Here is a 13,778-nt window from a genome sequence, read left to right as displayed (position 1 = left end):
TAGAAGATTTTTCTAACTAGAGCCCAGGTCAGAGTTGGTTAGGACTAAATGTAGTAACCTTGCCATGAGTCTTCTCACCTTTTCCAGCAAATGCTGCTGGAAACAACTTTTACCCATCTGTGCTTCCACTTCTTTCTAACCCAGATTTGGTAGCATTTCAAAAACTCTTAAAGATTAGACTGACTTACTGGTATCATTCTTCTTATTCAACTCCTGCATTGTCCATAATGCATGAGTTTTATTACAAAGACAAATCGCCTCTTTCCTTACTTGAATATTGAATTGCATGCTTCCTGTAGCCTTCTGCTGGAATGACAACAGTAGAATCATGAACAACCTGGATACTAAAAAAGGTTTCTAGTCCTGATTGAATTCCACCAGTTGTGCCTAAACTAATACCTATTCTTTATCATCACTATCATCATAACACTAATTACGAGTATAGACCTTAATGGTCTGTTCCGGTCTCATTATCCATCCAATATCCTTTTTTCAGGTCTACCCTGCCTTCTCTTTCCAATTGGCTTATATTTTAGTATTTGTTTAGGTTGTTGGGTGTTGGCCATTCATTTTACATGTTCAATCCATTTCTGTTTATAATTGTTTAGTTTTTCTTCTATTGAATTTGTTTTTAGTTCTTTTAAAATGTCTTCATTCCTTTTTTGATCTAATAATGTGCATTTTGCAGTTCTTCTCATAAATCTTATTTCACTTGTTTTTATTCTTTGTTTATCTTGTTTGTTTATTGCGCAAATTTCACTGCTGTTGAATTTCTCTTGTTTTTTTTTTTTTTTACTTTATCTTAAATTCTTACCTTGTGTATGTATGTTTGTTGTGTTTATAATTTGTTATTAGTAAAACTTACGATTATTATCTTTAGTGAATATCCCTATTACTTGATATAATTTCTCGCGCTTGCTTTCACCCTTTTTGTGAAACTACTTTTTCTGTGACTACTACTTAAATTGCTCACATGTGCAAAACTTGGTAGACAAAGAAATTGCCCACAGCTAGAGCCAAATTTCTTTGATACAAATCTGGAATTAACTCCTTGTCAGAATAGGAAAAAATTTGTTTGTTAAAGCTGCCCCATTCAAATTCTTAGACAGGAGAATCTTCCTTATCAGGGAGTTAACACTCAGAATGACACACTATTCGATAATCAAGCAATTAAATTTCCCAATTACAAAAAAACTTTGTATATCTTTACTATTACTGCAGTCATAGCTATCCCCACAATTTAACTCGCACTGGTTCTATTTTTATGAGTGGTGCATTGAGTTCACAGATCGGGCAATTTGTTAGATAAGAAAAAGAAAGGTTTATTCATTACTCTAATACGATGTACAAATATTAAGATCACTTAACAAAACTGAATCTCTCCTACAAAATTTAAAATGATTAACCAGGCATAATCTTAATACTTCTAGTCATGAACAATATGAGACAATATCTACTACCAGTTAAATTTCTGTCTTGATCCTATTCAACTGAATTCTTGTACAAGCATTTATCTTATTCTAGATTCAAGAACTATCAGGCTATAACAAACTAGCAATTCAAAACCACACTGTACATGAATTCTTACTCAGAGCTAAGACAATCTAACAGTTGATTAGATACTAAAGTCCTGGTTCAGTTTTGTAAGTCCAATCACTGAGCATATCTGCAAAATTTTGCACGCTAACTGTTTCTTGCATACAAAAGAATTGAAAAGTCTGTACATTATCAAGCATCAAGATCTCTCTTGCCTTTTCTCTCGATCTCCCGAAAAATTCACACGGCTTGTTACCCTCTCTTACGGTCAGTTGTCTTCAGGTAGGACAAACTAGGGATTACAATCATGAATTGCCTTTTCCGATGTGGGCAAAGCTGCTCTGCTGGGTTCGGTCCACGTGGTTCTGCCTGTTGATCGGTTTGTGCTGGCTTTTCTGCTGTACCGATAATTATGCCCGCACTGGATCGCTATCTGGCCAAGCACTATATATCCTTGCTGAGCTGTTCTCCCTCTTACGTCACTCTTTTCCGGCTGGCACCTTAAATTCTTGCACTCAGTACTGTTGTCTCCTCGTTGCGTTCTCCACGCGTGCAACTTGGACCTCGCATATGTGACTGCCTGAGGTCATTTCTTTAAGCCAATTATCTCGTTGTGTACTTAGAGCTAACTTTCTCATGTTAACATAACTCACTAAATTCCAACCCTTATCGGTTTTACAAGGACACTTAACAATATAATACATAGGAGAATTTACAATTAAATGATTATTTCATTACTTCTGTCAACAATTTCACTTATACCTATATACAAGCATTTTCTCCGGGAATTTTTTTTGTACCTGTTAAATCTGAATGAAATATTTTACAATATAATAACCCTTTCATTCAAGATTTAACAAAGGTTTCCCCTTCCAAAAAAAACTTTTTCTTTGAAAAATTTTTCTCCCTTATGTCATCTATGCACAATTTCTGGAGAGGACTTGCCTGTTTTGTCTGGGTCTCAGGTTGTATCTAGTCTGAACAAAATTCCTTGATTCACCCTTTTCTATTTCATATCTTATATTAATATGTACTTCTCTCGTGCCATAGGTGAATTCTCCATTGTTGTGGCTATGTGGTGCGTGCCTATTGTACCTTGGTTTTCTAGGCCAATTAATAATACTAATAAAATTGATCCTAGTCGCTCTTGGATAAACTTCTTCCACATTACCAAGCTCAACGGGTAGTATGATGTCTGATGCGCAATAAGCTTTAGAATGATCTTTTACTCTTGAGGTGGCAGCCGCTTCTGAACCAATTTGATTGCCTGGTAACCTTTCTCCAACTCCCTCAACCTGCTCTACATCATCTTCGCATTGCGTTTCTATGTCGAGTGAGTTCTTATATCTGTTCGAATACAGTGATCCTTGATTCTCCTTATTTATTCTTCTTCTTCTACCCAAGAGATGTACTTCATTCCATGAGTAGTCGCATGAGAATTTGTTCTTTACAAGAAAATCATTACCAAAAATCAATTTAACGTGTGGGAGAGAAATCCTGGGCAGGATTAAAAACTCATGCCAAACATACATATTGAATTCAGGTAAGTATACTCTCAAATGTGCTGACTTGGTCACATGAATTGTGGAGGCTGAAATTCCTGATAGTCTTACTGGCCTTTTAAAATATAAAATTCGTCTCCTCATATAGGGTTCTATCCTTTTGAAGTAATCTCCTGAAATAATAGAGGTCTGGGAACCTGTGTCTAGCAATGCGTCACAATGTTTACCACATATGCTTCCTTTAACTATTATTCCCAAGGATTGTATCTGTTTTCATCGATCTCCCACCCAAGCTCTGTTGGCATACATGTGGGACTTTGATTTCTCAATATTGCCTCTGCTGGATCTTCTCCTGCTGCTAAAACAATTGTGGACAAGATGCGCAACACCTAGGCAGTTCCCTTCTCTCACTTCGTTCATTGACTCTCTCTGATCTCAGAGGAGACACTGCGGTATCTTGAGTTGTTAATGTCGCCAACTTCTTCATCACAGTATCCAAAATGTCTAGCATGGGTTGTTGCAGTCTTTCAACTTCCTGATGTACTATCTCAGCAGTCCTTTCAGTCTGAGGGAGAGATAGTTCAGAAGTTTTCATGGATACCATTACCAGTTGGTCTAGAACAGCATCAAGGTCGCCCATGACGGACTGTTGCAGACGCTTGACTTCTTGCTTAATTAATAATCGAACTTCATTCATGTCAATTATACCTTCTGGTAATCGGTTGGTGTTGACTGATTCAACTCTGTCCCCTTCACTCTTATCTAGGTTCTTAGTTTTTTCCTTCCTCTCGTGAGACTCTTTCTCTGTCTTAGGGTTACTAATGGAATCACTTTCCTTTTTGATGACATTAACATAGCTGGTAGCAGATGCGGGACTAATGTCTCTGAGCATTTGCTCTTTTTCCTTCACGGCATTGTAGCACTCTTTGATATTTGTTATTTTCCTTTTATAGGCCATCTCCCTTAGTTCTTGTCTCACTCCCAGCCTGAATTGGTGGAAAACCACCCAGTCTAGGTGGGGTTTATCCTCGTTGGAGACACTCAGAGTGTTAGCAAGGGTCAACGACCTATTATAGAATTCCGTGATGCTTTCTCTGTCCTGCGTACTTCTCTGCAGTTTCCATAAGTTTGGCCCCAAGCTTCTCAATTTTGAAAACTGGGAAATAAGTACCTCTTTAAATTTTGAGTTTTCTAGAGTTTCTTTCAGGATAGGGGAGGAATATAGGAAGTTCTTTGCTTCCCTACAAGTTTACTACACAGCAGGATAAGGAACTGAAAGTCAGTCCACTCACTTTCTTAATTCTTTGACGTAGCTAATGAAAGCCAAAACGTCGTTAGTTTCCTCCCCAGAAAATTGCAGAAAGACTTGCTGTGGGTTGATGGTCCTAAAGAATTCGCAATCATCTATCCAAGAACTTGATGGATGAGCCATACTTATATATAAGTTTGCACTATAATTTTCCTTCTTACACAATTTCTGTTATCAAAACTCCTTGTACCTAAATTGCCTGATCGTAACCCAAAACCTACTCACTTTGATTTACCACTTTTTGATTAATTGAGTAAATCAAATCCTGTCGGCTGCGCCATTGTTGAATTTCTCTTTTTTTACTTTAACTTAAATTCTTACCTTGTGTGTGTGTGTTTATAATTTGTTATTAGTAAATCTTACAATTATTATCTTTAGTGAATATCCCCCATTACTTGATATAATTTCTCACACTTGCTTTCACCCTTTTTGCTATGTGACCACTACTTAAATTGCTCATGTGTGCAAAACTTGGTAGACAAAGAAATTGCCCATGGGTAGAGCCAAATTTCTTTGATACAAATCTGGAATTAACTCCGTGTCAGAATAGGAAAAAATTTGTTTGTTAAAGCTGCGCCATCCAAATTCTTAGACAGGAGAATCTTCCTTGTCAGGGAGTTAACTCATAATGACACACTCTTCGATAATCAAGCAGTTAAATTTCCCAATTACAAAAAAACTTTGTATATCTTTACTCTTACTCCAGTCGTAGCTATCCCCACAATTTAACTCGCACTGGTTCTATTTTTATGAGTGGTGCATTGAGTTCACAGATCAGACAATTTGTTAGATAAGAAAAAGAAAGGTTTATTTATTACTCTAATACGATGTACAAATATTAAGATCGCTTAACAAAACTGAATCTCTTCTACAAAATTTAAAATGATTAACCAGACATAATCTTAATACTTCTAGTCATAAACAATATGAGACAATATCTACTACCAGTTAAATTTCTGACTTGATCCTATTCAACTAAATTCTTGTACAAGCATTTATCTTATTCTAGATTCAAGAACTATCAGGCTATAACAAACTAGCAATTCAAAACCACACTGTACATGAATTCTTACTCAGAGCTAAGACAATCTAACAGTTGATTAGATACTAAAGTCCTGGTTCAGTTTTGTAAGTCCAATCACTGAGCATATCTGCAAAATTTTGCACACTAACTGTTTCTTGCATGCAAAAGAATTGAAGTCTCTACATTACTGAGCATCAGGATCTCTCTCTCTTGCCTTTTCTCTCGTTGTATACTTAGATCTAATTTTTTCATGTTAACATAACTTTCACTAAATTCCAACCCTTATTGGTTTTACAAGGACACTTAACAATATAATACATAGGAGAATTTACAATTAAATGATTATTTCGTTACTTCTGTCAACAATTTCACTTATACCTATATACAAGCATTTTCTCTGGGAATTTTTTTGTACCTGTTAAATCTGAATGAAATATTTTACAATATAATAACCCTTTCGTTCAAGATTTAACTATGCCATATAATAATGTGGGCACTGCTAAAGTATTGTATATTTTCAAGCGTGTTTCTTTTTATACTATATTTGGGTTGAGTTGTTCTATTTATCAGGGCTATAAACTGTAAAAGTTTTTACAGTTTGAGTTTTGAAGTTTTTAATTTGATGTCTTTTTCTCCTTCATATGATATTTCACATCCAAGATAACTGAAAGTATTTATCTGTTCTATTATTTTATTATTAATAATTAATTTGCTTCTAACTGTAGTTTGTCCACAATATGCCATTGTTTTTGTTTTTTCTATGGAAATTTTCATTCCAAACTGTTCTACTATAATGTTTAAATTATATATTGCTCTTTGTAAATTGTCTTCCTTATCTGATATTATTTCCTGATCATCTGCAAATAATAGCATACTCTTTTTATTCCAGGAAATTTCTATACCTTGATTGTTTAAGGTGTTCACTGTATTAATATTTCATGAATGTAAATATTGAAAAGTGTTGGAGACAGAGGGCATCCTTGTCTTACTCCTTGGTTTATAGATTTTTTTTCAGACAACTTTTCATTTATTTTTATTTTTATTTCATTATCTTTATATCTATTTTATCATCTGTACATTAAATTATACTCAGCATCCACCCTACAACATGAAAGCAAGCCACTGAACAGCTAATTCAAAAGAAAAAAAAAGTGATAATTGTCTAACATCAACCTACTGATGTACTGCTCTCACTTCAGTGTTGTCCAAAATAATGGAGAAGGTCATCAGTAGTCAGTTTCTTTGATGTCTGGAGAACTATCAACTAATCAGCATCCACTAATATAGATTTTTCCAATCAAGATCCATAGCAGGTCTCCTGGCCTCAGCAGGAAATCTTCTGTGGATCCTCTGAACACATCATGGAAAGGTATGGAGAAATGGTGTTGCACTTGACATTTCCAAGGCATTTTATAGGTTCTAGCATTGAGGATTTCTCAGCAATTGCCATCTTATGGTCTATCCTCCTTCTTTTGTAATTGGATTGCCAGAAAGAAAACTAGTCATTCAATTATAAATGGAATGACCCTTCCCATGTTGCAATTGTAATTGCATTATAGGAAGGATCACTACTCAGACTTTTGTAGAAGATTTTGACTTTTATTTAGCTTTCATCAGTTGGAGTCAGGTTCACTACATGTAATGGTGGAAGGTGTTCCTCTTCTTATTTTCCTGTTAATACGGGTGTTCCTCAGTTATTTCACCTTCCTTCTTCCTCATGTATATAAATGACTTGCCTTTATTGAACCCTATTCACAGTTTTGCTGATGATAGCAATCTCCATCTTGCTCATATGACAAACCTTGTAGTACTCAAACATCTCAAGCTACAAAATTATCTACAATAAATGCTAAACACTAATCTCCACACCATCCTTCATTGGGACAACAACAACCTAGTTGCCTTCATTGCTTACAAAACACAGTTTTATCTGTTTTCTTGCAAAAATTAACTTTGTTCTTCTCCATTTACCTTTCATAATACTCAACAGTCAAGAGCAGATATCACTTATCAGACTTATCTCTTACTCTTTTCCTCCTGGTATAATTACATCACCTCTGTAACATCTTCAGCTTCCAAACAGTATAGCATTCTTTTTTGGTAGAGATGTTATTTATTTTCTGTCCTGTTGCTTGCTTTATACAAATCTCAAATCCATCCAGCCTTGGAATATTGCTTTCACATTTGCTTCATGCACCTAAGACGCCTCTAAAAATTCTTAACACTATTCAGAAAAGAGATCTTTTGTTGATTAATAATTCCTCTCTCACAGGCTCGCTTTGGCCATTTGTTTTTTCTGATATTTCCTTCAGGTGTTGTTCAGGAGAGCTAGTATGCATCCATTTCTTAGTCTAAATGGGGAGGGACCAAATAAATCCTCATTTCTTATAAGTTTACAGGAAGTTTATAGTTGAACTACTGACTTACTGAACCTGATATGCCCAGTCATCTTTTATTCTATCTGGCTCAGTTTCTGTGGAATAGCCTTCTCCATGAAGTATTCCCAAGGACTACAATCTCCAGCTCTTTACCAATTACTTTGGTCTTGATCTCATCCCATATGTAGCATTTATTTGTCTTAGGCTCTGTGGCATCTTATGTATGAGAGTAATTCTTCTTCTTCTGCAGCTTGTCACACTTAAGTAAGGTTGCTGTTCTCAACAAGTCTTCTCCACATCCTCCTGTCTTGGGCTGTAACTACATCCAAGTTCTTCATTCTCAAGTCCTCCTCCCCTGCACATTCATCTGCATGACCTACTCATCCTCCCTCCTCATCACATGACCAAACCATCTCAACCTTGCCTTCTATATCATCGCTCCTAAGTTCGTAACTTTCACCGTTTCCCTTACATAGTCATTTCTCAGACGATCCCTTCTGGTCACACCACACATCCACCTATGCATTCTCATCTCTGCTACCTATACTTAATGATGTTATTTTTCCTCAGGGCCAGTTTCCATAGCATACGTCATAGCTAGTCTCACTACTGTCCTGTAGATTTTGCCTTTTAGATTGATCAGCACCATCTTATCATATAGCACTCCAGCCATCTCTCTCTCTCTCTCTCCAGTTCCTCCATCCCACTTGTATCCTGCATCCCACTTCCTTTTCAGCCTCTCCATTCTCTTTCACTGTTGAACCTAAGTATCTACCCTAACCTTCCTGATGACATTTCCTTCCAGCTCCAGATCTGTCTCCCGGCTGCCATCTACTTTGCAACATATATACTCTGTCTTACTTCTGCTCAGTCTCATACCTCTCTCTTCCAGTACTTTCCTCCACCTTTCCAGTCTAGCTGCCACTTCTCTTGATTCTGCACACAGAATCAAGAGAAGAAATGTTATCTGCATACAACATTGTCCAAGGTATGTCTTCTCTCGCCTCCTCCGTCACCACCTCCATCACAATATTAAACAGGAATGGACTTAATGCTGACCCTTGATGCAAGCCAACTGTCACTTGAAAACTTTCTGTCTCTCCCAGGCAGGTCTGAACTCTTGTCTTCACATTTCTGTATATCTCCTGCACAAACCTAACATACTTCTTCTGTACCTTTTTCTCCCTCAGACACCTCCAGACTTTTGACTTTTGTCTTAGCACATACACATCAGTCCTTTTCTCACAGATATTCTGTTTTTGTCTTATTCTATAGCAATTTTCATAGGTTCTGGTTTACTGTACTGGCTATCACTTTTTTATTTTATTTTTTTATTTTTTTTTATTTTTTGCTATTTTCCCTTAAGTTTGCAAACACACAGACAACTGTGAGTCAACATCCATTCACCATCCAGCTTCAACTTATTGCTGAACCTGTCCACAGACACAGCATCAATGTGTTAAATGTTTTCTCATGTTTGGGGGTTTAAAAAGAGCTTGTAATATTAACAGGTTGAGGTTGACTAAGCATGCACTACACAGTGTCATTGGAAGGAATTAAAGGTATTTTGCTATTAGTTGGTGTTCGTTCATTAATTCACATACTTAAAAAGAAAGGGGGGGTAAAAGATTTTTCAGTGTTATAAATATTGTGTTTAGTGTAGATTCTTTTAAAAAAACATCTGTAGCTAGTAAAAAAATAGTTGTAATTGAATGACATTGCAGTAAATATGAATAATAGCAAGAAATTTAGTGGAATTGATGTAAATATTGAGGGCTGTCAGATTTTGTACTATGTAAGGTACAGAAGCAAATAATATTATTGGAATAATATTTGCTTTTGTACATTTTCTGAAGTTTTTGCTTGAATTTTATCCTGAAATTCAAGCAGAAGAAAAAAACTATGTCCAGGATTTCTGCAATGGAATCACCTCATACTTACCTCTGTTGCTCTTCTAGCTAGTCCACCATCTTGCAGTGTGTCCCTAAACTCTAGCTTCCAGTTAATCCTCATCCCATGATCCCTTGCCTCCTCCAACTCCTCTACTATCACCAATAGAATATATGGTCTTACATTATCTGAATTTCAAAATCTGAAACCTCACATATGTTAATCTCTTATCTTTGCTTAAGTAGTGACTTTTCTGGTCTATTCCAGACTTCTTCAAGAGCCTCTCTTGCAATTCATTCACAATATCATTATCATAAAGAGTTATTTTCCTTTTTATTGATTACTGTCTGATTATCTCAACTTGTCTTTTGCAGTTTAGAAACCTTCTCATGTAATAACCTATCAAATGGTTTTGCCAAATAGAAATATCACAGTAGAAAGTTATTCTTATATATTGAATCACATTTAGTTATTGTTTTCTTTACAAATGATGGAAAGTACGAAAACTGCGAATGTGCTCAAGGAATTTTTTACTTCCAGTTTGTGCAAAAATATAGAAAAATATTAAATTATTAATTCAGATATCTTTCAGCGTACATACTTTTGCCTTCAGAAAGATGGATCTAGCAATGGAATTGCTGAAGTTTTGTTTAAATACTTTTGTTGTTAATATACATTATATTGAAATGAGTAACAGGCCAGTACTATATTTCAGAGAAACCTAAATTATATATATGTTATTGAATCACACTTTCCATCCTTCTAAGAATCCATCAGTGAGTGATAAATATCAGTCAGGTATTTCAAGTATTTTGGTTTGTTTTTCTTTAACAAGATCACTGATATGTGTATCATTGTTGGACACACACACACACTTTCCATTTCATCCCAAATGTGTTCTGTTGGATTTAAATCAGGCTCTGTGTAGGCCCAAAATTTTTGCACATATATTCCTTTAAATGATGTTGTATGAGTACTCATTATTGATGTAATTCATTTTTTATGTGGATCTGTTTGTTAATGTGTCACAGTGTAAGATGCATGGCATTATCCACAAGTGTTTTATACTAGGAGATGAGATGCAGCTCGGGACTGTCAGACATCCTAAACCAAACTTTACAGTTAGGGTTATTCACTTCAACATAAGGCATTACCAGGTATCAGCCACACTCACCCATCCAACTGAAAAAAGCGGCAGTTTAATTCATTGCTCCATGTGACCATTGACAGAGTTCTTTATACCAATATAGTGTGCAGTATTGATTGTCGTGGTTAACATACCTGTAGACTACCCATCTAAGTACCTCTCATTGTGTATTTATTGAGGTGGCATGCTCAGATTCCTTTGACTAACAATTACCTTCAGTTCAGTTTGAGTGGTGCAGTCTTTTACTAGTATCATAAACAGATAGGTTCTCGAAACACTAGCCTATGATAACACAGGGTATCATGGATATTGTGCTATGTATGAGAGAGCGACCACAGACACTTTGTTTGATCTTTATAAATTCTAATGACTGGAAACAGGTTAAGTTAAGTTAATTTGTGTTTAGATACTCTTTTAAATGCCCTAAGGTAATCAAAGTTTAATATTTTATACTGGTGACATAAAGAACTGTTTCCTTTTAGAAATTTATTATTGAGACATGAAAGATGAATACATTTTTATTTATAGAAGTATCTTTATCCAAGAATTAGTGAAATAAATGTTATATGAAAGGCATTATTTAAAAAAATAGCAAAAAATAAAAGTAAAATTATTATTAATATTTTTGTTTGTTTTTAATATTCTTTTTATTTTATTTTAGCATTTACTTGAGCTCAAGTCTATTCAGGCATGTTTAAACACCTTTGCTCGTATTGGGGACAGAAGCCATAAGGAAAAACCAGGACTGTATACACAGATTCTCAACTCTATAATACCTGCTTTTGCCAAAATGCTGATATTATCAAAAGAAAATATCCATGTAAAATCAGATATTGTAGAGTGGAATGTCATGTTATTTCCAGTTGAATTGTTAAAATTCTTCTTGGACAAAATAATTCTGGAGGTAATAAATTTATAAGGGAAATCTTGAAACCAAATATAGAATACATTACATAAAACACATAACAAATTTAATAATTACTGAATAAACATTACTTTTCTCTTATTCTGTTTCAAATGAAGTGGTCAGTTAAAAATGTTTAAGCTGCTACTACATGGAAACTTTTTTTTTTAAATATATGCATTGTAAGAAATAGATGCATTTATTATGTGTTATCTTTTGTCATGGATTCAGTTTAACATAGTTCTGAAAATGCTACAATACTAAAAAAATTGAAGTACAATCAAAAATTAAAGAAGACACCATTTCAAATCATTGGTATTTGATAATATATATATATATATTATTATTTGTGACACCTCCAAGGAGTCCAAAGACTCATCAGGAGGACACCTACTGTACAACTCTGTCTCCACCACTACACCGAACTTCTGCTACCAATCATCCACATCAACGGCATCTATTGCCCACCCCAAGTAGTATTTTTTGTCTGTAAATTGAGTGTGTTCCGAAGGACTATTTTGACTGTATGCGGGATGAAAAAACCCAAGTTTCCGGGAAGGAAAAAACCCCGCCACCTCCGCATGAGATTGACTAACTCACGTCAATTGAAAAAGTCCGTATAAAGATTCCTCCTGTCATGACAAGAATCGAACTTAGGCCTTTTCTAATCGAAGGGTGCAATGTGCCATTGTTCTTCCAATTGTGCTTTTTTTTTTCTTTTTTTTTTTTCAATGAGCAGCACTGTTACTGGTATAAGGCAGAAGAAAATGAATGAAATCTTTATCTTCAATCGATTGGTTTGGAGAAATATATTATTGTTGACCAGATTCTTCTTTAATCAAAAGACATTCAGCAGCACAGATATCTCCCATCAGCTTGATGCCTGCAGAACATTCCCATCATTTGTCGGTTAATAATATCGAGATGTTGAATAACAAAGTGCTTGTAACAGACCACCCCACTGATTTGTTCAGAGTCTTGCCTCATTTTGCATGACACTATTCAAGCTAGGCAAGTTAACATACTTATTGTTATTTAGCCAAGTTTCAGAGAGCATTAACATTAAGCAATGCTGAGTAACTGTATTTGTGAAATCTTTGGAATGAGTTGGAAGACTGACAACACAGGCCTGGGATGAAAAAGTTGTCTGAGAAATAATAACTGATTCTTGTAGATTTTTAAGTGCTGAAATCAGAAATAATAGTAACAAAATTCCATCACTCATGAATTTTATCCAATTTCTAATTTTATCATTTTTATTAGCAGTATTTGGATTTAAATTCAGCTCATTGGTATTTATTTTCATTCTCCTTTATTTACAGCTAGTTAATTGTATAAGTGCTTTTTTAAAGTGCCTTTTTATGGTAAATAAAAAATTTCCACGAAACTTCTCATTCTTAAAATAGGAGAGGGAGGGAGGAATGCAGATAAAAGTGCAGGTGGCTACTTTGAATCTGATTCACCGAGATAACCGATGACTTTCCTGTTATCGTAGACATTTTCTTGTGTAATTCTTTAGTTGAACTTTAGGTTATCATATTTCTGAAAGGGGCATATTTTCAAAGTTAGTGTGAAGATTTAATTTAATGCGTTTGCGTTTTTTTTAATGTTTTTACGTAGTGTCATGTAATGGCGTTGATGTCATTCGTTATTCCTTTAACTGTGTTTTAAGTGGTGTTTTTAATGGCTTCAAGAGGTTGCAAAAATTCACCTAACATTTTCTGCTACATATGTGGGGAGTTAGTGGTAAAAAAACAACAAAGAGACATTACAGATTTTGTGAAAAAAGTGTACTATGCGTATTTTGGGATGAAACTTGGTGACTTAGATAAGCTATGGGTGCTGCATATAGTATGTTCCGTTTGTGTAGAAGAACTTAGAAGTTGGTCGAAGGGAGAACAAAAATCTTTCCATTTCGGAATTCCCATGGTATGGCGGGAACCCTGCAAACATACCGATGACTGTTACTTCTGTTCTTTGAATGTTTGAGGTTTTAATGCAGTTAATTGAAAGGATGGATAAGCATTTCTGTCTTTGAAAAACTAGAGTAAAGAGTCTTCTGTGGTTCTCAGTGGATTACTGACTAAC

General features: G+C 35.1%; 1 protein-coding gene across 1 annotated transcript in view; it reads left to right on the top strand.

The window, feature by feature from the left end:
• LOC150096080 (serine-protein kinase ATM-like) overlaps positions 1-13,778 on the top strand; it is a 250,619-nt gene that overhangs the window by 187,779 nt on the left and 49,062 nt on the right. Inside the window, exon 16 of the mRNA XM_090409613.1 lies at positions 11,448-11,690. Within this exon, the coding sequence (XP_090265739.1) occupies positions 11,448-11,690 (243 nt within the window). The remainder of the gene's footprint in view (positions 1-11,447; positions 11,691-13,778) is intronic.

The sequence above is a fragment of the Typopeltis vanoorti genome, chromosome 19 (assembly GCF_054136105.1).
Source record: "Typopeltis vanoorti isolate ZY-2024b chromosome 19, IOZ_Tvanoo_1.0, whole genome shotgun sequence".
Taxonomy (NCBI): domain Eukaryota; kingdom Metazoa; phylum Arthropoda; class Arachnida; order Uropygi; family Thelyphonidae; genus Typopeltis; species Typopeltis vanoorti.
Note: the sequence above shows the minus strand (reverse complement) of the source record. Positions and strands in the feature narration are given on the sequence as shown.